General features: G+C 36.4%; 1 protein-coding gene across 1 annotated transcript; it reads right to left on the bottom strand.

Annotated features, from left to right (window-relative positions):
* Nucleotides 1-2598: 2598 nt before the first annotated feature.
* On the bottom strand, nucleotides 2599-20177 carry CIMIP2C (ciliary microtubule inner protein 2C). Its single transcript, XM_026715981.2, has 4 exons — nucleotides 19941-20177; nucleotides 18115-18388; nucleotides 14127-14239; nucleotides 2599-2743 (listed from the first exon to the last, which is right to left on the bottom strand). The coding sequence occupies exons 1-4, from the start codon at nucleotides 20012-20014 to the stop codon at nucleotides 2599-2601; spliced, it is 606 nt and encodes a 201-aa protein (XP_026571766.2). The 5' UTR covers nucleotides 20015-20177.
* Nucleotides 20178-25256: the final 5079 nt, after the last annotated feature.

Genomic DNA, 25256 nt, shown 5'->3' with positions numbered 1-25256 from the left:
TTGACCACAAAAGCTCTCAGTGCAAATACCATATTGGTTAAAAGAAACAGTGCCCTCTAAACTTAAGAATATAAATAGGTACAATTAAGTAAGCAGCGATGAAATAATCAAGAGGCAGATAAATTAGAGTAGTCCATGGTGTATGACTATAATGGAGCCTGTTACAACATCACAGCTGTAAGTTGTGATGGTCATAAATCATGTCACTTACATGACCAACTAGTTTTTTTAAAAACCTTTTTCAGTGGTTAAGTGGAAGTTGCCGCCATTAAGCAAGTGCCACAATCACTAAGAGAACCAATGGTTTGCTATGGGTCAGTTTTTCTGAAAACCAGAAGCAAATGCCAGGTTTTGACACAAATCTCACAAAATGCAGTCACATGATTGCACATGATATTGTAAATGTCCATAAATGTGGGCTGGTTGCTGCACACCTGGCACAAATGCATGTGACCATGGGGTAGGGCCATAAGTACCACAGGGAGATCCATCATAACTTCAAAAAGTTGCTAAGCAACGAGTCCTAACTCAAGGAATACTTGTACTCAGAAACTTGAAACTGGAAAACATTGCTCAAAACTTAATAAGGGTCCAAAACATCAGGAAGGACACTCTTTCATTTCTGAGGAAGAAAAGGTAGACTTTTCCACATTTCACATTTTGTGAAGCTGATGAAGAACAAGAAACAATGAGTAGATTGGTTTCTTTGACCCACTCTAGAGAAAGAGAGGGTACAAGACTGCCCAACTCTCATACAGTTGCTTCTTACAAGAAGACTACACAGCAGCAGTCTTCAGATTATGAGACAACCAAGAAATGAGACAACTTGTTCTTGCTCCAATCACAGCCAGAGCCTTCAAAGGACATCCGTTTGCACATTCTTTGCTAAACACTCTCAGATATTGTCTATGAACTGCTTTAAATGTTAGACCCCTTTAAAATAACAAGGCTGGAAACACTGAACGTGTGCCTTCAAATCTTTAGCATACAAAAATGAAACTTTCTCTTTATTAACTTTATAAATTCAAAGTAAAAAACAAAAAGGAAATCAATGTTTTGACTACAGAAAGTTTTAAACAGTTTAAGATAGAGGTCTCCAATTTTGGCAACTTTAAGACTTGTGGACTTCAACTCTCAGAATTCTCCAGCCAGCTGGCTGGAGAATTCTGGGAGTTGAAGTCCACAAGTCTTAAAGTTGCCAAGTTTGGGAACCCCTGGTTTAAGAGGTCAGAAAAAGTTGGAATATTTGATTTTGAATATTAAGCCTGAAATGAATAAATGTTAAACAGGAAATGCATTTTCATGGGAAAGAAAAGTTATCTCTTACATAACAAGATAAGCAACTTATAATTGTGTTCATAGATGTTGTTGAGAAATGGAAATAGGACTTTGAATCAAGATTGCTGGCTATGTTGCATTTTTTTATGCAGCAATAAACCCTGTTCCCAGAAGGAGCTGTGATACCAGAAGATGCTATTACAAAAATAAATGAAAGATTTGGGGGAGGGGGAAATGATCTGACAAGATTATGAGCAACAACATGAACAAGAATTCATCACTGATATACAAAAAAAATTAGATGAGGCTGTAAAAATTAATAAAATGCCAATTAAAGAGAGCAATTGGAATAATTTCTACCTGCTGGACTTATGAAATAAGTTTGCTGAAGTTTGAAGAAATTCAAGACAGGGAGCAATGATCATTCAAAGGGTTAAAGACAAGATTGTTTTATGTAAAGTTTTAAACGAGGCTTATTTGATCAGGGATCAAATGGGATCTGTTGTTACTTTAGGATTCTTTCTGGGTTTGCTGATATCTGACTGGAAATGACATTGTGTACTGGATTTGCTTATAGTTAAAGAATTGAGATACAGAATGATGAGTTTTATGTTTGTTAATAAATGTGTTTATTTTAGGGCTTGGTACTAAAACGCTAGGAATACTGCTTGGTATTTTCTATTACATGGAACATATGCACAATAGCAAAATAAAAACTCCAAGTTCAGAGATAGCATACCCCGAATCTGCTTATTCATTTTTTGAGCTTTTGTGTATGTACAGTATGTACCTGCAGGCCTTCAAGTCAATCTTGATTCCTGACAACTACCTGCAGATTTTTTTGACAGGATTTAGGAAATGGTTTGCCTTTACCTCCTTCCTAAGGCTAAGTAAAAAGTGATTGGCCTAAGGTCACCCAGCTAATCTGTGGCTAAAACAAGATTAGAACTCAATGTTTCCCAGTTTTCAGCTGGTGTCTACGCCAAATTGATTCATATTAGATTATTAACTTTGGCTAATTCAGTATTGTCAAGTACCAACAATTCATCCCTTCGGTCATGGAAGGTGTAAGCTGTGTAAACAAGAAAAAATAAGCATGAAATTGAAGCCAGTGTAAATGAATGATATATGATATAGGTTAACATCTGATCACCTCCAGTACTTCAGTTTTTATGGACTATTGTCTAACACAAGTATTCTTAGGCAACAAGGCATGGTGAAGAAAATCAATTTTATGATTTCCCATTCTTCAAACATTTTTTTACTCCCAAGCTCTGACTTTCCTCTCAAGGGTTATACAGGAATGTCAGCATTCTTCATTCAGGCTCTGAACTGAAAATAGCTGTCTCGGACTTCTCTCTCCTGTGAAGTCACTCTCTTTCCTGAAGGGAAAGTCTGATATGTCCGTAGATTCTCTGGCGAGATGCGATGGAGGTGCCACATTGTTTTGGCGCTCAGTGGTGGGCTAAAGGAAAGGGGGTGAGAAGAACAAGCACACAATGGAGACATGGTTATATCATTGGCGGCTAGCCCCAGAAAACACAGCATGAGTGTAATAGAATCCCAGATGATGGATTTTCTTTGGGAACCTGGAGGAAATGAAGCTCCCAGTTTGAAAAAGGATTCTGGTTGGAGTTCACCTGAACTGAAAAGATTTATTTATTCAGAGAGCACTCTTAACCCAAATCTCACCAGACATTCCAGCAGCACACATAATATGTATTGGTTAAAAATTGCTTGTGTGTGTGAATATAAAGAAATGGCAGACTGAAGTTGGTTCCACAAGGGTAGGCTGACATTATTTGCAGTCAGTGAGCAGATCAGTTCTATCATTCCTCTCCAGACAAGAGGTCTTGAGATCACCCATAAGTGTTCCAGACAGCTCTTCCTTGCAAGGAGATTGCAAGATTTCCTCCCTTTTTATTTCTTTTCTACACCTTCTACTTTGTTATTTTTCTCTCTGTGTGTATAATTATCTATCTATCTATCTATCTATCTATCTATCTATCTATCTATCTATCTACCTACCTACCTACCTACCTACCTATATACCTACCTATTAAAAATGTCTCCTTCCACATTGATCAACAATACATATGGTGATCATTAGTGAGGAAATATATTCCATACAATGGCTTTGGTAACAGAGAACATACAATTTTCAGCTATCCTTTCTCTCCAGACATTTTTTTCTTAGAGAACTAGGTATGCAAAATGGTTCAATTGCTTTGATTTAGATGTATTACTACAACTTGCCTGCTTGTATAAATTACTTTAATCTTTGCAAGGCTGAGCCTGTTTGGAACTAACCTGCTAGGGTTGATCAACTCTTTTTTGTGCTTGTGTGTTTTTATTACACAACAATCCCCCAATGTGAATATGGTCAACATGTTATTTATAATTGGTCTATTAGGCTGAAGAAAAGATGGAACGATTTGATCAATTTAATTGGTCCAGTTTGGCTCATTAAATTATTTATTTTTCTGGGTTTATTTAGGGATCACAAGAGTTGATGAAAACCTGTTGTTTTCATGCTTCCATCTCTGCTTGTAAAGCAGCATACTGCAGGATTATACTCAAAGTACCTAAACAAAGAAATTCTGCCACCTTCCCTAAGCTGTCCTGTCCAATACCAGAAGATTCCTTACTTGGAGAGACAATGTCCTGTGACTCTGGACATAGAGAAACAACAGAGCATGTGCTTCTCCAATGCCTGCACTACTAAGAATGTTGCACTAGCCCCATCTCACCATTACTACATAAATGGCCACGGCGCACAGGATAACTTTAGACTACCCTATTATTTTAAAATACCAACCCTGCCACAACTTACACTATTGTCAGATCCTTCAGCAATGTTTACAATTCATTGGTTTATTACCTGACCTCGTGACTCAACTTTATAACCTAGACTTAATGAACATCTAACCTGACATATTAGAATGTAAGGTTAGATGTTCATTAAACTTGATGTAGACTTCCACTTTTTATGTTCCCCTCTACCCATCTAATGCTTCTATTCTTTCTTTTAGATTCTTTTAAACTCTTACTACATGTATATTATACTGACAATGTGAAACCCAAAGGTGCTTCTTCAAGAGGCAACTGGACGAAATTTTTGGATGAGAAGCAAAACGTTTTCAAAGAAAAACCAGAAAGTCCCGTTTTCTCTTGCAAAATCACCTTTAGAACAACTATGACTGGATGACTGAGAATCTCTATAGATATTGACCATGTGAGACATCAATACATTTTTATGAACTTGCTTCAGAGATGAATAATCCTGATTCAGGGATAAAATTTGAAAAGAAAAAACATTATACTACACACATTCCTAATTTTCCCTTTCAAAATTTCAAATATATCTGATCAGTTTCATATATGAATATGAATAGGTTAAAAGAGAAATTTTGAAAAGAAAAAAAATGAAAATGAAAAAAAGATGCAGGCATCTGTGAAAGAAAAGACAATAAATATGAACAGTTTTTTGAAGTTTTTAATTAGATACTGTGAATATAAAATAGAAAAATATATTATTTTACTTCAGTTTTATAATAATCATAAATTAAGAAACACAATCACTTTTCTAGGTGGATGAAATACCCAAAATAGCAAGATTGTATAGTATGTTTTAAAATATAACTGAGAGTTATACTTTAAATCAGGTAAGTATTCCATCCATCTATTGTGTCATCCTACCATTAACTGAATGGGTGAGTATGAAACAGAATTAGCAAGACAACTTTATTCCATTCTTCAGTAATATTTTTAGAGACAGGAAATCCAAATTAGCAGTGAAACTCTAAAGACATGAAGATTAATGTATTCATTTTTAATAAAAAAATATAACAAACACATTTTTTCATTGATTATTCATAATGAATGTTTTTATTACAGTTAAGGAACTTGTTTGGGTTCTATTCTGCCTATCACATTCAGGTTTAATGATGTATTTCAGAGCAAGTGAACATAAATTTTCAAGTTTCTCTATCATATCTTACGATTTGAAGAAGTGCCTACAATACTTTAATAAGGAGATGCGAACCCTCCGATTTTTGGCATTAGAGGTAGTCAAAACACATTAAATGTAACTTCATATAAATGTAACTAGAAGTGCAATTTGGTGCTTTGTTCTTTCTTTTCAGATTCAATTACCTGCATTCCCCCAACTGACTTCATCTGTGCATAAATCACACAAGGTCAGACTATGGGGAATTGTTGCATTTAAAAAAAGTAATAAACCTGCTATAAAATGCTAGCCTGCAGCATGATCTTTTATTTCCTAGAATGGTACTGGGTTCCATCAGTATTCTTAGAAAATAAAAATGACATGTGCTACAGCCCAGATCATGTATGCTCCTAAGCAAATAAAAAAAAAAGATAAACTAAAAATCTGTAAGAGTATTCCAGCAAAATGAGGCATTTGGAAGGGTACATCCTTGCCATTACAGTCTAATAAATGATACTTACCAGATTATCTTCTAGTAAAAGTTATTTAAATTCTGACAACACCCACTATGACACACATTTGGAGAGCATACTCACTTGCCATCACCCACTCACAACTACTAATTGGATATACCTGAATAAAACTAAGAATGCTGTCATTAAAGTTCATGCCCTACCACTTAATTATGTTCCTAAATGTTAAACAATCTTGAGGGTACAGTTGTTTATCCTTTGCTTATTCTATAGGGTGTCATCTATATATTTAACTCAAAGCTATTTATCCTTAGGGTACAATTTATATTAACGTAGGATATGAGTTCATTAGGGACAAGTTAATGTGCATTGATGTCCTTTTTTCCACTTACCTCATAGCTGTTCAATCGGATTTCATTTTTCCAACTGGATAATAAGAACTACCAGATTGTACCAGCAGAGAGCACTCATGAAGTATGAGAAAGTGAACAGTTTGATTTATGCTCACTTTCTATTTCTTCAAGTATATCAAAAGAAATTCATTATAAATATGTAAAATGAAGAACCGCATGATTCTCACAGTTATGCCTCTATGCAAAAGCCTAGTCAAGTACTTGTCGAAGATTTATACAAATGAATTCAGAAAGCACTTTAGAAGAGATAATTGAAAAAGGAAATTTTGATCTGCTACAAGAAAGTCTCAATTTTGATAACCGTGAGCAAACTCCCAGTTGCAAGTAATATCAAGAAAAGTTAAACTGGACATACCTGGGCATCAACCAAGTGATAAAGCAAGTGTTCTACTTTGTCAGCTGGCATGATGTCAGCCAGCAGAGTTAGGAATAGGTAAGAACCCAAAAGTGCTTTTCCAAAAGGCAACTAGTCTTCATTTATTCCTTGAAACATTTCATTTCTCATCCAAAAAGCTTCTTCAGTTCTTAACTGAACTGAAGAAGTGAGAACCGAAGAAGCTTCTTGGATGAGAAGCAAAACTTTTTCAAGGAAAAAAAACCAAGAAAGTCTGGTTGCTTTTGGGAAAAGCATCTTTGGGACAATCATGATCTGGATGATTGAGAATCTCCATAGATGAATAGATAAGGTACATAACTGCCAGTTGGATCTATGAAAATTCTCAGTCATTACAGGTCATGGTTGTCCCAACGGTGTTTTTTTTCCCCCCAAGAGGCAAATTGGACTTCCTGGTTTTTCTTTGAAGACGTTTCGCTTCTCATCCAAGAAGCTTCTTCACTCTGCAGAGTGAAGAAGCTTCTTGGATGAGAAGTGAAACGTCTTCAAAGAAAAACCAAGAAGTCCAGTTGCCTCTTGAAAAAGAAGCACCTTTGGGAAAACTGCCAATTGTCCAAATCAGGGTAAATCTATTTTCTAGAATCATGTGCAAAATTCAACAGCAAACTGTGACTACATTCATTGTCCCTAGGTTTATAAGAAAAAATTTACTAGATCAGCAAGCTGTCTGCTTTTCCAGTGGCCAAAGGACTCTGAGAAACTCCCAAGCAGGATGGGCAATGCTTCGCTTAATGGTGGTCAGTTTAGCATGTAAAGTCTGAAACTGGATGGTGCCTAGAACAGAAGATCCAACTTTTTCATTACATCTTAATTGCAAACTTTGATGGACCATGCAAATCAGAATTAGCAATGTGGAACCTGCTAGTATCATAGCATAAGTGATTATCCCAGGTGGCACATATACAATCCTAAAAGTAAGTAAGTAAGTAAGTAAGTAAGTAAGTAAGTAAATAAATAAATAAATAAATTGCAAGATAACTCAAAATTTCCTGATATTTTCAACAAGATTATTAAAACTTTCATAGAACTTGGCAAATCTTTAAAAAAAAAAGTTGTGCCAAAAGCCTTGTGCCACTTGCTATACCTTCAGGCATTACAGACCAGATTGGTAACTACTAGCTTAGAATTATCAGGGTGTGGGATTGTAGTATCTTCTCCTCACCATAATTTGTTTATCGCCTCTTTAAAGTATTCAAGCTATTACACTCTATAATAGCAAATACATGAATTAAAAATGGAGTGAACTAATGAATTTTCTGCCTTCTACTCAAAGATTGCACTAACAATCCAACCTTTTAAGGTAAACAATTTAATTCTATTTTTCTACCTGCCCAGTTACTTTAATTCAGTAACTGAATTTATCCTCGCCTGTTGTGGAGGGCTTCTGAAGATTTCCACCATCCGGTCTGAAATCTTGTTTCATCATCCTGTCATCCCAAAGCAACAGAACTACAGGCCCACATCAGCACCAAGTATTAGTTACAGCAGGAACAGAAATGCTACCCTTTAAAGCATGGAGGACAAAAATACATCTTATTTCCTGCCAATACACAAAGCCATAAAAATAAGTACAATCTGTGGCAGAGCAACATGCCCTAGAAAAGTGCTCCAGGAGATTGATCAATCGTGATTAATGCTTGGGTGCCTTGGAGAGGAATAACAAAACAGATTGCTTTGGAATGACAGGCCAACAGACAATGCTGGATTCATTATTTAGAAAGATACAAACTAGGGAGGTGTATTAAAAGCAGAAATCAGTCTGCTGAAGTAGATGAACGTTTCCTATACCCACACCATGATGCCTATTTCAGCAGGGAAAATCCAGAGAAGAGTTGCTAATGTTTTTTTCCAGGTTTCTGATTTTTTTATAGCAGTATGGTAAAACATCAAGATTAAATCATAGAAATAGTAAGTTTGCTGAATTTCCTATTTATATATACTATCTTCTATCAGTTTAAGATATTCTCACCATTATAAAACAGCAGATATCCAGCTTAGACCTTAGGGCTATGAGATCTGGACTTCAAAACTCTGGACGACCACTAGAATGTATTAAAGGAGTCCTAGTGACACAGTGGTTAGAATGTTGCATTGCAGATTGACTCTGCCCACTGCTGGGAGTTCGATCTTGACTGGCTCAAGGTTGACTCAGCCTTCGATCTTTCCAAGCTCAGTAAAATGAGAATCCAGATTGTCGGGTGCAATATGCTGATTTTGTAAACTGCTTAAAGAGTTCTGTAAAGCATTATGAAGTGTTATATAAGTCCAGATGCTATTGGTATTGATATTAGAGTTTATGTGTATGCTGTCTTTCTCTCTTAGTTGCCATCTATAGCCTATATAAATAATTAATCTCTCAGCAGAGGACTAGATATATGAAAGTGGTCAACTGATTCATTTCATGTTTCTGCAGCACATTAGCCTCCTCTTTGACCAGTGGATTGTGGGAACAGATATTAATTTGATTAATTAATTAAATTTGTTATACCCACCCGTTCCCTTAGATCAGGGTGTCAAACTCAAGGCCCGTGGGCCGGATCCAGTGCTTAAATCTGGCCTGGCGGGGGTGCACCCTGGGAACAACAAGGGACCAACCCGCAGTGCCTCTGCCAGCAAAAATGGATATGGGAGAGCCGCAGGCAGAGGGTTACAGGAGACAGTTGCAGCCAAAAATAGAGCTCGGGAGCCCATTTTCGCTGGCAGAACGCTCGGGCCACCAAAGGTGCCCCCAACATGAGTGACATTGATCTGGCCACGCCACCCTGGTCACACCCACCATGGTCCCGCCAAAGTCAAATACTATCCTGATGTGGCCCTCAGTGAAATCAAGTTTGATACCCTGCCTTAGACTCTGGGTAGCTTACAAAATCCCAAAGACAATTAAAGAGAATAGACAATAAAGTTGCAGGCTTGAGTTCACAGCAAATGTTTACTTTTAAAAACTTAAGGCATTTTTCATAATATTCATGTGGCATTATGCATCACTAGAATCTGCTCTTAAAATCATTACTTACGTTGCATAAATAGTATGAAATCTAATCAAGTCAAGTAAAATAATATTATATTATATACAGTTGGAAGGCAAGGGGTAATATACTATCCATTTAACATATGTTCACCCAACCTTCGAATGTAGGTACTATCCTAAAGGAACATTGGTGATGAATACTGAAGTTAGAAGGTTTCACCGATTATGCAGGAGATAGGACACTGCATAGGTGATACATAAACACTGTATATTCCGCACTCCCTGGTAACTCACCTAGGAAATTATTTATTGGAAATTGAAATGTAACAGATAAAGCTTGATACATTTTATTCAAGGTAATTTCAAGGAACAAACAATAAAAAGAGAACAAAGATAATTTACAAACACTTTTGTAATTTTTTTAAATGACATGAATTAGTTTTCAGGTTACATACAACTTTACTTACATGATTTTTCAGAACATAACACTATCATAAAACCATTTGTTACAAAGCAACACTGACAAATGGAAGTAAGAATTCAGCTGTGATTAAGGACCTTAATTAAAGCAATAACAGTATGGCCTAACAATACCATACGGATTGAGAAACCATGGACATTAACTCAAGGAATATTTATATTTTTAGACTTAAAGAACAGTTACACAGAGAAAGGTATTGTATGTTCAATTATAAAAGCAGATAATTTCATAACAGGTAGTCCTTAGGTTACAATGACAATTGGCACTGGGAGTTTGCTAGTCATCAAGCAATGTGGTAATAAAGCATAATGTCACGTGACTACAATCCAGGCTACATTTTAATCCCAGAATGTGTAGGTCATTGTGAGAAGCAAGAGTTCTCAAGCAAGGTAACCAAAGAGGTGAGAGAGGCTGTGGGAGGTCCTGGGAGACCCAATGTAGACCGCACATGTATTGAGGAGGGCTGGGGAGGGCTTGGAAACCCAGAAAAAGCTGTGCATAGGTACTGTGGGCCAAAGCAACCTAACAGAGTGATTTGTGACCTTCTCTGCCAGCTTCTCTATTCACTTTACTTGTGGGAAGGTAGCAGGGAAAGCAGAATGAATAGGAACAGGAATAGAAATAGAATAGAACTTTATTGTACACTAATCAGCATACTTTGCAAATGGTGATCAGGCCTCTCTACAACATTGTAATTACAAGCCAGACACCCTTGAGCCCAGATCTCAATCACATGAGCACAGGGGTACTGTGATGGGAACTTTGGGAACCAATCATCTGTCCATTTTTTTTTCAGTGCTGCCATAATTTTGAGTGGTTGCTGAATAAATGGAACATAAACCAAGAACTATCTGTAATAAAGTATACATAACTAGAGGCCTGCAAAAATATTCAAAGTTGAAATCCCTTTTGTTCTGCACCCAGAACACTTCCAGCATATAGGTAATGGTTTAGCAACCACTATTGGCACTAGTAACTCAGTTGCTAAGCAGAGCGGTTGCTAAGTGAAACCATGATTGTGCTTATAATCACACTTCAGCTTTCCTTTGCTTTATTGGCCTGCAAATGTTTTAAATGTGAGGATTCATCATAAATTAGTTTTTCATCATGGTTATAACAGTGAAGGGCCACTCAATGAGGCAGTCACTATATGAGAACTACCTGTAATTATAACATCATTGAACCACGATAGTTATAACATCATTTGAATACTATGATATGGTCAGAATGCAAGTTTCAAATTAAAAAATGTTTATTATTTATCAAACTTTTAAAACGTCCATCTCCCGCATTTATTCATTTTTATTTATTTATTGAATTTCTATGATTCCCATCTTACTATTACAGCGACTTTGGAAGGGTTATAATATAATAAAAAGGTTAAAAAGTACTAAAAAGCAAAATTGGAATTAAAAGATTAAAAGAACAAAGACAATGAGCAGCCTGGGGGTGAGAATCTTCCACCTGTAACAGGTCCCTATGGGGAGGCCAAGCAGCAGAGACAAGTTTTTAGGCTCCTCCAGAAGGCCAAAAGTGTAGAGGCAGACCTTACCTCTGAGGAGAGAATATTCCAGAAGGCAGGGGTCACAGCAGCCAAAATTATTTGGCCAACAGGACCCTTTCCCTGAAATGAGTGGGGCTGGTTAGTCTCATCAACGTAAAGCAATTCCTCGGGTACCCGGGATTCACGCCATAAAACATACCGTTAATATGCTTTGCATGTCATAGGCCAGAAATCTTAGCTCAGCTGAGCTTAGTACTTATAGCCCCAACAAACACCCAAAACAGATTGCAGAGTGATAAACAGAACAAGTAGGTACATTCACAATAAATGTAAACAATCCAATTAAAATACAGAATTTACAAGCAATACATATGCATAAAGGTACATGGTTCAATATATAATTGCATTTTCCAATAATAGTTACTGCAAGTTTTAAGACAAACTTGTTTTTAAAGAGGGAGGAGAACATTTTGCAAATACTAGTGGGGCATTCATTCAAGAAAATATCTTCCCAATATATGTATGGGATCAAAGCAAATATAGGTGGCCCTCAACTTACATAACTTCCATTGCGAAGCAAGATAGTAGTTGAATTGAGTGCTACCACAGTTGTAAATACCACAGTTGTAAATACCTCACTGCCATGCGCCCAAATTTTGTTCACGTGACATGGGAATACTGTGACAGTTGTTGAGTAACTTTTTTCAGTGGGTTGTAACTTTGAATGGTCATTTAAACGAACGGTTGAAAGTTGAGGACTATCTTTATGGGGCTTTAGATTTTATTTTTATTAGATAATATTCTGTATTTAAATAGGAGACCCAATTCCCTCCTCTCCTTCCAACTCTTCCTTGAGATTTAAGGGCAAATCAACAGATTATGAGAAAATAAGCCACTTAGTTGTTACATGGGAGTAACATTTGCAAGGGAAAAATAGCAGGTGGGCAAGTTTCTGAATTCTTCTGTTCTTCCCTGTTAATGCTTTGCATCCTCAAATTGTTATAATTTCTTTCTTCAATCCCCTCCCACAATATGACTGATCCATGTATGATAGTAGGAATCACTAAGGATAAAATGGTGTATTGAGTTGACTTGGACTAGTTGACTAGCAAAGTAGGCCAATGTTTTCAAAATCAGATGGGTAGATTTCTACTAATATCTCTTTAATAATCTGGTAAAATGATGGATTTTCTTCCCCCTCTAACATCTGTTCTCTGGTTTACTACTATGGTAAAATGGGAATGTTATGTTACTTCAGTGATTAGGAATACAGAATACAGGTCAGTGAGCCAAAATGATAAAAAGCAGAAAATTAACAAGTCATGCATAATACCAAGGGCAGAAATCATAGTGCAATATGTGTTTTATATACTGAAGACCCCAGATTCAATCAGAACTTAAAGAACAAACCTGAAAGCTATATTTCTCTCCTTGAGGTTTTAGAGAACTTATTGCCAATCAGAGCTAACTATAGAAAATGAGATGAACCAATAACTACTATAAGGTGCCTTTTTATGCTAAAGATAGCTCTATTGTACTTTGTTGTTATTATTTTACATATGGCGTATTACACATGGACTAGCAATATACAGTATATTAACATTTCAGCTAGATCTGTTTTCTAGGAGAATCTCACTGTACAATTCTATGTAAGAGAGCACAGAACTGCAGTGTTTCCTGTCATAATAACTTTGACCATCATTGCCAATCACAGCTTTTTCTCCCTCGGGGAGATTTAGACTATAATTAAGCTGTACAATATTTTTTGACTTTAATTAACAGTCTGAAGAGCAGGACAGGAGATAAGAAAATATTTTCCTGAAACAAAAGAAACTTCCAGAGTTGAATTAACACATTTGAGACTATCTTTTTAAAGAATTAAAAAGAATGGGATAATAAACAAAAAAGAAATGTACATTTCATTTGAACAAAGACTAAAGAACACCCAAAATGACTTTGTTGGAATGATAATAATGTCTTTAGATACTCTGCTGACTCCTTGATGTGTTTCTTTCCATGATGGATGGCAGAACAGAAATAGCAGGAAAAATGTAAAGCGCTGTCTACCTTGTGCATAAACTCACTGCCTAAGTGCAAAGAAATTGTTGCTTTTGTTAATGAATCTCAGAACTTTAGATGGATTTTAGATGACCTTAGAAGGGATTTACTGACTTGATCCATGTCACCTCAGATTATTTTAGATTCAGATTTGTTACAGGTAGTCTTTGACATAGACCTATTCACTTGAAGTTACAATGGCACTGAAAAATGTGATTTACAATCAGTCCTCATACTTACAACTATTGCAGCATTCCCACAGCCATGTGATCATAATCTGGGTCCTTGGCATTGGGCATGCATTTTTGATGGCATAACTCACTTAACAATCACCTTGCTTAGCAAAAGAAATGTTGGTCCCAACTGTGGTCATAAGTTGAGTACTGCGAGCCTGTAACAGAATAACAGCGTTGGAAGGGACCTTGGAGGTCTTCTAGTCCAACCCCTTGCTCAAACAGGAGACCCTATACCATGTCGTGGTTGTCCAATCTCTTCATAAATCTTCTATAATAAGGAAATTGATGAGCTTCTATAACATTTCCATAAAATTGACTCAATATAATACCTGATTTCCCCGCTACACTACTGTTTTTGCCCACTAGACTCACAGATCAAGAGGATGAGGGTACTTGTCTTTTTCCTTCATAGGCAGCACAAAGTATGGTACCAGATGCAATTTCCCTGTCTTATCTCTGTAATGTTCACGATGCATCTGAGTAAGCTGCAAATTAAAAATAAATTGGGTTAGGAGCATCAGTATCTAGACCTGAGTTCTTTTGAGAATACTTGCTTCATGTGTTTGATTTCCAAATCAAACATTTCCTGTTATGTAACTGTTAAGTGTGCTGAATCCACACTAGGGAATTGAGCATTCAAAACTCTGTTCAATCATGGTGCCTATCACCTTAGCAAGGAACTGAATTATACTCTTTACATGATTGTTGTAAGGCTGAAACTTAACAAGGACAGGTAAATCTGCTAATTGTACTCAGTTCAGTTTCTCGTTTTTTCCAGGTGTATTTGCATTGGTTTCTATTTGCACAAGGTCTGCATTCATGTATGTCATCCCCGCTCCAAATCCACACAAAAATCTATCCGCATTTTCCAGAGTTGCCCATCTATGTACAAACTGTTCTCCTTTATGCAATTTTTCCCAATGTGCTCCTTTTCTAGTAGCACATTTTTTCCTTATAACATTATGCCAATTTCCTATGTATGTCTTTATGCATACTTTTTAATTTTATGTTAATTTAATGTACAAATTATCTCTCTATACCTCTGTATGGTTTTGCAATATGTGTGAATCAGAAGTTCAAGAAATCATTAAAAAATCCTGGCTTAGCATTATCTTGGAATGTGGTCTGTATATGAAAATGGTATGTCCAGAAATGTAGAAAAGAGCAAAATTATCTGTAAAATTCTATGAACCTTAAAAAATAACTGAAAATGAATGACTTTTTTGGTCATGTCTGCTTTCTACAAATGTATATTTTCATACGGATAAACAAAAGCATTCACAGGATCCACCACTTTGCCAAAATGATGAAAGCAGCAATATGCCAGTAACTATGTGTGTAACATCACAGGACATATACAGAAAAAGGATGGAGTTTTCATCAGGTTGATGCAATGCTACTTCACCATTTTCCCCCTCTCACTTGCCATTCCTGTGAATGTTCCCACAAGGGAAAACAGCAAGCTTGGAAGCCATGTTTGTAAGAAAAGGGGAAAGTCTTACAGGGAAAGGGCTTCCTCTCCCCATTGTTATTTTTCCACTCAAAATCCCAGATGTTTTTCTTTATTAATAAAATCCAATGATCATTGTTGCCATTTTCATGCAATAATGGGTCTGAACAGCATACTGAATTCTAAATCTGGGTTAACAAAAAACAGTTGCCATGTTCATGGAATGGAATGGAATGGAATAGAATAGAATAGAATAGAATAGAATAGAATAGAATAGAATAGAATAGAATAGAATAGAATAGAATAGAATAGAATTCTTTATTGTCCAAGTGTGATTGGACACACAAGGTATTTGGCTTGTTTCAAATGCTCACAGTGTTCATAAAAGAAGATAAATTTGTCAAGAATCGTAAGATGCTACACTTAATAATAGTCATAGGGTACAATAAGCAATCAAAACATACTAGGAAACAGTCAGCATAATGCCAAACAAATCAGATTATGGTTTAACATAAGGCTCTCATTCATGCAACATACTAACATCTAGATGAGATGGACAGCACACAAATTAAATAAACAAATAAATAAACTGAAAACTGTCCATAATATGCTACATTATAAATTACCCATTGCCACTATAATCTAATCCACTTGTTTGTTATACAGACCAAAATATTTGTAGTTTACTCCTAAAGCTGACAGGTTCAAACTATTGAGTAGGACAGACAATGACATTCACAACAGTCCTGCATTTTTACTTGAAGCAACCTGGGGTTTTTTTCTTTTTCTTTTCTTTTTCTTCTCTCCCCCCCTGTGTGTGTGTGTGTGTGTGTGTGTGTGTGTGTGTGTGTGTGAGAGAGAGAGAGAGAGAGAGAGAGAGAGAGAGAGAGAGAGAGAGAGAGAGAGAGAGAGAGAGAGAGTAAATAGAAAGGGCTTTTAAAATAGTGTAAAGTTTTAATGTTGTTACTTTATAAAATCACTGAGAAATAAAAGAAAAAGTCTGAACAAATAGTGTTTTTCAGCCCATTAATTTTAACATCCCACTCTTTATTATTTATAGATTGTTTAACTGATGTGGATTCACTGGCTACTGAGTAAGAAGAAATCACCCTTATTTCCAGGCTTAAGAAGAAATAAAAATTAAACTAAATTCAACGTAGCAGGATCTGTGTATACTGTTCATTTATTGTGAAATGGATGGCCATATAATTTGATTATAAATAATAAATCTACTTAGCACACCTTTCTGTATTCAAAAAGGCAGTTATCAACACCTATGGTCAGACAAGGTTATTTATGCGCAAACCCTGTACTTTTCCCATACAACTTTATACTTGCAACTGTGCTCAAGATCGGTATATTATTTTTTCCTTTTTAAATATATTTTTAATTTCCTTGGTTTTTTTAATATTTTATTTTTTTGCAGAAACTTAATAAAGTATATTAAAAAAATAACAAAGACTGAGGACTAGAATCACAGGGCATGGTCTTATGATAAAAGTATCATAAAGTTAGAATGGAAATGCCCTTATGAGCTTCTCAATAGCAAACTGAAGAAGAGAATGTCAGGCAAAGAATTGATTCAGCTAGTGGGATGACCCAGATGAAGACAGTTAAGAATACTGATTGCTGGCAAGTTGACTAAGATTCTGTTGAGTTTTCTCAAGAAATGCAAGCTTTCTTGTGATTGATGAAGGAGAAAAAAAATGCAAAAAAAGAGAGGTTCTTGCTCCATAAAAAATAGCTTAAACAGCACAGGAGTTCTCATGGCAGACTGCAACAGTTCCTAGCAGCCTAGAAAGTGCAGAAGGCTTCCCTGAAGGGAGAACATGTGGTAACTTCTGAACTAATGCAACAGCCTGCTGTAAGAAATCAGGCAATAAACGATCACTCTTGTCTACCCATCTGAATAGTTATGTTGTCTTTTTCTATATTTTTTATTATCCCAGACTAACCCTGTCTTCTGCACTTATTAAACCTTGTTTTTCCTTTACCTAATTGTCCCAGGACTAATTAACACAATCCACATGAACATGTGGTACAATTTATCCCTGCCTGCATGTTTCCAACTATAGAATATATCATCTGTCGATGTTCTTTCACTGAAGCCTCTCCTCTTAAAAAGATCTGCTTGTTGTGGGGAGCAGGGAGGGGGGAAACAGACAAAGTAAACAGTAGTCAATTCCATTTTTAATTATATACAATTGAATTTTCTACTTTCAAAATATAAAGGAACCAATCTTTCTTTATTCCAACAGTCCTAGAGGCAAAACCTAAGGACTATTTGTATCATGATCCTTTTCCATCAATCTTAAAATGCCGAAATTGAACAGGCATAGAATGAAATGTAAAAGACTATTAAAACATAGAGAGCATTCAAGTTACATCTAGGATTAATATAAGTATCACCAGATTGTGTGTAGGGGGGTTGTTTTAAAAAATGAAAAACATTAATATATGCATATTATACTAGCCTGGGCACATATATAGGGGGCCTACGTCAAATAAAAAGAAATTATACTAGCCAGAATAATGTTAGAACCTGGTTCTGTTGATTGCCTAAGCTGATATAATAAATCCTTCATTTAACTGACTTTGGTTTTGCAGATTTGGGGTATAACTAACAAATTATCTGAACAGTGTTTCTATGCATGCAAGTGTGTAAGGTCCCATTTATCATTTTATGCACACATAAAATGCATAAATGTCATCATATACATGAATTACACATCCCATTGTTTTAACAAAAAATCTTTCTTCCCTCTTAAACCAAGTGTTTACTCTTAGACAACAATAAAAAATCCCTAATTAGTTTAATGCATATTATCTACATGACATTTTAAATTCAGAATTTCACATTATGTGTAATTGACCAGGAGGAAGAGGGTATGTCTTGAAAAGCAGCTTTACCTTGTAGAACTCTTGCAGTTCTTCTGAGCGGTTCATATCCAAACTGAAACGAGAGTAATTAGGGGTATGTAGCCATCGATCCCAGCCTCTTGCCCTTTCCCCAATCACGAGAGATGGGTCACGGGAGAAAAGAGTTGGGAACTGCCCCCCTTTGCTGTAGGGACTATAGCTGGTTTCCATTGCAGCATTTCGGAAGTCTTGAAAATATTTCATGGTGGTATTTCCATAGGTGTCACCAAAGGAAAAGGCTACATTAGGGACATGGCCACGGTACCTAGAGAAATAGAAGAAATCAAATTAAACTCATTAATTTATTCACCTTGATAACACTCAATATCTGCAGCATTTTGCAAACATTATAATCTTCACAAAAACAAACAACTATTATTATACCTAGTTTTGCAGAGAATGAATTAAAACAGCTGATGGTTTCTTGGCTAGCTTAGACTAGTGTCACATATTATTTCTGTGCCTCATGTAGGTATTCCTCTATGGAGACCTTTTCCTGGGGACCTATATATTTTACTTGAACCATCACTGAAAAACTAAGTTCTAATTGTTTAAGTAAAATATTCCTAATCAGAAATTATTATGCAAAACTTATTTTAAAATTCCAGTCTTTCTAACTTTCTTCTTCCCAACGCTCTCAAGTTTTTCAATAAGCACTTCATGTTCCATATTAAAAAGATGTAAGGATGCTATTCTGCCCAATTTACAACTCTCAGTAAGCCTGCGAACAAGGGAAAACAACCTAATTTAACATTATTCCTAAATGACTGTTGCTATGCAACATATGATTAACTACCAGTTTGCATGTTTCTCATATAGATGCTTTCTAGTAAGTGACCTCCATCTCAACAGTGCATTTAATAAGTTAATTGTGTGATTTTTTCTGAGCAATTTTTCAAAGAGGAAATTAATTATAGATATAACACTCATATTTATAGTGTTCTTTTTATAAGCTATATATAAGCAAGTTCTCCACTGGTGATTTATTGCATCTTCTTGAACCATCTAATCATCACTATATTAATATAACAATAATGAGGACAGCATTTATATCACTTAAACAGTAGCTGAGTGATGGTGGAAGAGCTATAAGGGGAATAACCATAATCTCTTCTACAGTATTCTTGATTAACTGAAACTTGTCATGTTCCTTCTTTCAAATAAAAGACTTCTAAGCATCATACAGTATACAATTTGCACTTTAAAGATAAATCAATGCTATTTTGAGTTTCTATTTTCCTGGATGGTAATCATCACAAGCTCTCCTTATAGAATGAGTTGCTCACCAATAATATAGGAACACTTTGTGTCACAAAAAAACCTATTTGAAAATAATGGGTTAAGGACTGGGAAATTCATTTGTAATATATCATAGAAAGGTGTAGATAAATAAAGAATGGGAATATAATTATCCAACTGGGCATTATCATAATAATATGCACTATGGGGAGGAATCAGAAATGAAGCTTCATCCTAGGGAATTGTTGATATTTTGCTCTTTTTTTTACTGTATACCAACAGTTCTATTACAGTTTTTCCCCTTTCAGTTTAAATGCTTTCTAACACATTGCATCATCTTTTTTTCCGGACAAGAAGCAGCTTTTTACAAATAAAATTTCATCTAAAAATGTAGGTCTTCTGAAAAGGGATACAGAACGTCACCGTCTTTTGCTGACGAGACGGTTAGGTCACAAATCCTTCTTCCTCGTTATGTTCCCAGCGTCTCAGCCTCCACCAGGCTTAAAACCCGTCGCTGACCGACGTCTCAAATTCCCCGCCGTCCCCACCTCAACTAGAGGCATTTGCGGGCCACCCACCCAGGCATGAGCCCCGGCGGCACATAGACCGCGTTGTTTTGAGTGAGGAGGGTCCCAGCGCTGCGTGAGGCCATAGCGACGATCCTTTCAGCGGCGAGGGACGGATCCAATCACGAACACTACCAACTAGCGTAGCCGGAGATCAAGAGGCTTCAGTGAGGGCCGGTCTACAGAAGGCCAAAGCAGTCACAAACCAGTCGCCATGGCAGCTAAGAGGCCCCGACTGCGCTGCGCTTGGCGACAGAAGGCCGTTCCCTTCGCCTCCTTCACCCGGGCCCGTCCTCTTCCCGCGCTCCTCCCACCTGGAAAAAGCGGGAGCGTGGCTCCCACGCGACGGCGAGGAAGTTGCAACGGGAGGAAATTTTGCTCCGGAATATTTCGTGGGTCATTTTATTCGGCATTAAAAAAAAATCCCTAGAGTTATTCCACCCGTACCTTGCAAATTTAAAATAGATTAATTGAAAAAGAAGAGGAAGAAGGAGAAAGAGAAAGAAAAAGACAGACCCAATTAATTCCAGGAAGCGTGCTCTCGTATAAATGTCGCTTAAACAAGCAGGGGGTTGGACTAGAAGACCTCCAAAGTTTTTTCCAACCACGCGTTATTCTATTCTGGTCTCAATTCCTGAAGCCAGGCAGAAGCCAGAATAAAGGTGGTTATTTGATAGGATGCAGTCTGAGGTCTCTGTCATTGAAAGGGTGTTAGCATTAAACAAAGGATAAAATCCTCCTTATTTAAAGGTATTTGGGGAAAATCCAAGATTTAGGCCAGCAATTTTAAGTAGGTGAACTTCATGGCTGGCTGAGGAATTCTGATGAAGTTACCTTAAGGTTGCTAAAGTTGAGAAATAGTGGCTTAGATTATACAATATGTCCCAACCGACATTTTAACTTTCCCACTGGCATTTAGCATGTTATGTTATCCAAGTTGTAGCTTCCTGAGACTCACAAAGTGATAGATGTTGTGTATTACCTTTTTCAAAGAAATTTTATTGTGTGAATTTTGCTTCTATATTCCTTTGTTCTATGAAAGGTTTTTATTGCATATCCTTCTGGCTTCTAAATAAGCAGAAGATGGTTCATAGATTTAATAAATTGTCAATTTTTTTAAAGTTTTAGATAGCTGAAGGGGGGAAAGCAACAAAGCATTTTATGGCAGCTTAAAAATAACATGTATTATATTATAAATGTTAATGTGTTATGAGATAAAGGAATTTACGTCCTGTCTTCTGATTGTAGTTAATGTTCATTAATACAATTTATTGGTCTACTAACTGTTTTATATAGTGACTGTTAACAATCCTTAGGTGGTATGTTGCAGATTATTCCTTTTTTTTTCTTGAACTACTGAATCTTTTGATTTACTTAAAAAGTTTGGTTTACTTAAGATACAAATGTGCAAGCAAACAATGAAGCTCAGATTGTTTTATCAACTGTGAGCTACATTTATTCTTTTCTACTGAAATACTTAGATGAGCCACAAATATTTTTTCATGAAGTGTGCAATATTAGGTTTTATTTAAAAGTTTCTTATCCTTATTCAAGTTACTTTAATAATTGCTTTGCATTTTACTACTATTATTCATTCATTTAGTTATTTCACCCTCTTCATGTTAGTAATTGTGTTCATTGGAATACACATTTCTTTTTGTATTGGGCATCTGTGGATCAATAAACAGCTTAATTCATTTCAGTTAACAGTTTCAAGATTGTAGCCTTTGCAACTGATTCAGTATTACTAACTGGGGTGCCATTTCATACTCACATTTATAGAATCCTTGGAAATCAGTCATGATAGCGCAGGAGCCATGGTGGCACAGTGGTTAGAACTCCCACAGCTTGGAGTTCAATCCTGATGGGCTCAAGGTTGACTCACCCTTCCATCCTTCTGAGGTTGGTAAAATGAAGACCCAGATTGTTGGGGGCAATAAGCTGACATTTGTAAACCGCTCAGAGAATGCTATAAAGCACTGTGGAGTGGTGTACAAGTATAAGCGCTATTGCTGTTGCTATAAGAGGCAGAGTAAGGCAAATAAGTATTATTTATTTAAAATGTAATGCACTTAAAATACCTATCTACCCTAATTCTGCAAAGTTAAAAATGGCTACGTGGAAGAATATTAGTGGAAATCTTTGCCTTGAGAAGGAAAGTTGGATGATCAAAATGCCTACGATTATAGTTATAATGGAATCTTTTTACATTACAGGTAGTTCTCAACTTTACAGTAGTTCTCTCAGTGACCTACAAAGTTGCAACGGTACTGAAAAAAGTGACTTACCACCATTTTTCACACTTAGACCGTTGCAGCAGCTTTATGGTCATGTGATGTACATTTGGATGTTTGACAACTGAATCGTATTTATAACAGTTGCAGTGTTCTGGGGTCTTGCCATCCCCTTTTGCAACCTTTTGATAAGCAAAGTCAATGGGGAAGCCAGATTCGCTGTGTTACTAATTTAACAAGGGCAGTGATTCACTTAATAAATGTGGCAAGAAAAGTCATAAAATGGGGCTAAACTCAACAAATTTCTCACAGCATAAATTGTGGTCGTAAGTCGAGGACTACTTGTATTTGTGAAGGTGGAAAAGATGGAGCTGTGTTATGCCTGGGTTGCACAACCAAGTTTTGCATAAATTGTACAAGCCGAATGAGGCTTCCTCATAGTTATGACCCCTCCCCTGAAAACACATCAGGCATTATTTCTGCAATATTTTTAGAAATGGCCAATCCAAAAAATGGTTCATGAAGTCTATTTTTCTTATCTCATTAAATCTTCAAACTGCTTTGTATGAGTATTTTCTGCTGCTTTGGGAAAATGAAAATGCTGACAGGCAATTTTCTTAGCATTCATTTCACTTTGTTTCACTGTATTATGCTCTTCCACCGGTGTATGCATCAAACTTCCAGTTTGCAGGGCTTCGGCAGCAGGCAGGAATCTGCAATCATGTGTGGTTTCTGCTTGGGCTCGCCGCTGGAGCGCCCCGAGCCAGCTGGCTTCTGGCTAAGCCACTCCGTAGAGGTGGTGAAGAGGGGGGAGATCGCCAGCAGGGTCGAGGAGAACCGCATCTCTCCTCAGCTGGTCAAACTCCCTTTCCCGAAGGCAGTAGGAGCGGTGGTCAGAAATGGCCACCTCAAAGAAGCACTCAACCAGAAAAGAAAGTGCAGGAGGAAGATAAGGATAGCTCCCTTTTCAATGTACGAACGATTAATTCTGAGCATAACAGCTGAGCTAAAGCACTTTCAGACTGCTGTTCACAATGTTATGCATGTACATGTTTGTAAATCCACTGAGATTTACTAGTTTATGCAGTAAATGTGCATAGAGTTGCAAATGATACTACAATCCCAGATATGTGGGAGAAAATCTTACAGAATTTAATATTTATTTCCTAATACCTCTGCTTTTAAATCCTTTGATTATTCCTCATGACCTACAAAACACTTTATATATATATAAATGTGTGTGTGTGTGCATGCACACACAAATACAAACAGCAATAGCATTTAGGCTTACATATTGTCCACCACACTCTGGGCGGTTTACAATGTCAGCATTATTTGGATATTACCCCCAACAATTTGGGTCTTCCTTTTACCGACCTTGGAAGGATGAATAGCTGAATCAACCGTGAGCCCCATCAAACTCCAGGCTGTGGGTGGAGTTTGCCAGCAAGACTACATTCTAATCACTGCGCCACCAAAGCTCTTGCTTATAGATACATAAATTATCTGAACAGTGTACATTTAAAAACATAAAATACAATATTTCAGTAAAAGGGGGAAGTTAAAACAAGAATAGAATAATCGAAGTTAAAAATTTGGGGGAAGGCCTTCAAGACACACACCAAGCTAATGCTTCGGCAATCACACCAAGAAGTCTTGAGCTAAATACGTTACTCTCAGCGTCCCCTTTTCCTGGTAGGACAATTTGCCTTTTTTTTTTCTTTGCCCTGCACTTTCCCATTCAGGCAACATCTACATTCCTTTTGGATACTATAATGTATGGAGTTGCCAGCACAAACCCTCCCCTGTATTCACTCCATGGCCATTTTTAGAAAGTTTGCATCTAATGGTAGAAACAAACCCACATAAGTCCTGAACCCAGCATGTTTTGTGAATTGGAGCCAGATATGTGGGTTCTGTTCTAGATGGCATGAAGCACTGGTTTTGTAGTTCCTCTCCAGGTGAAACTAGTGTTCCCAGAGTTACTTTATCAGGGAATTGCAGAGCCTATAATGTAATACATACATATATGAATACCAACAAGGCAAATAATAGTTCTGAATTTTTTCTCTTTCTTCCGTCAGTAATTGAGCTATAGAAAAACTGGATTTTCTTCTATTTTTTAAAACTCTTTTTAGCCCAATTGCATTTAAAAAAGATGTAAAACTGGTCCACCAGTGGATATGCTGAGCATGTGGAGAATTCTTATTAAAAAGTTTCATTCAAAGCATATGTCCTCAAAGACTTATCCATGGAAAAGAAAGTGAGAAGAGATACTTGTTTTCCAAACCTGGATGAGAGGAATCAAGATGAATCCGCTAATGGAGTGCTGTGATAACCTGCATTTAGACAGAACCCACCTGATGAACATTACCAAACTGAAGAATGGCACAGATAGAAATTTCTTTTTATAGTAATTTTTTATTAAAGATTATTTTTACAACTGTAAATACTACATACTAAAAAAGAGAATAAAAAGAGTTGAATAAAAGATTAGTCGTGTAAATGTATCAGAAATATATACATCTTGTTTACCCTGCTTTCTTTATCATCCCTCTATAACACTTATGAGGATGTTTAACTTATAATATTTAGCCTTCTTTCACATGCGTTTGAACAGGGATCCAATGATTCCTGTAACTGCAATGTGCATGTTAATAAAAGGTATTTTGCTGCATCTACCTCTATACACTTTGGCCCTTATTTAAATGGCATTTTCTCTTTTCCTGTTTTTTTTTAAATATTGTATATTGATTTTTCCATGTTTTGTTCTGGAGGTAATGAGGGGTGAAGGATTGTCTACTGATTCTCTTATTATGTAGTTTGAGCCTTGCATTAAATTGGTAATAGACAGCTTGATGATTTTTTTCCTTTATTTTCTCATGTTTTGATTGGCACTTTTTTGCACAGAATTGCTTACCCAAAAGGGACTACTGTGATGATATGTATGTATGCATCTGATAGAATATGATCAACATAAAGAAAATAATAAAATAATAAGAGTGCCTTTTGATTACACCTGTCATATAGAATAGAATTGTTCCTGAGCTCTACATGGCACTGACCTTTTTATGCTTTCACAAAACTAGAAATC

This window comes from Pseudonaja textilis, chromosome 1 (genome assembly GCF_049901715.1).
Source record: "Pseudonaja textilis isolate UNSWEBS1 chromosome 1, rPseTex1.2, whole genome shotgun sequence".
Lineage (NCBI taxonomy): Eukaryota > Metazoa > Chordata > Lepidosauria > Squamata > Elapidae > Pseudonaja > Pseudonaja textilis.
Note: the sequence above shows the minus strand (reverse complement) of the source record. Positions and strands in the feature narration are given on the sequence as shown.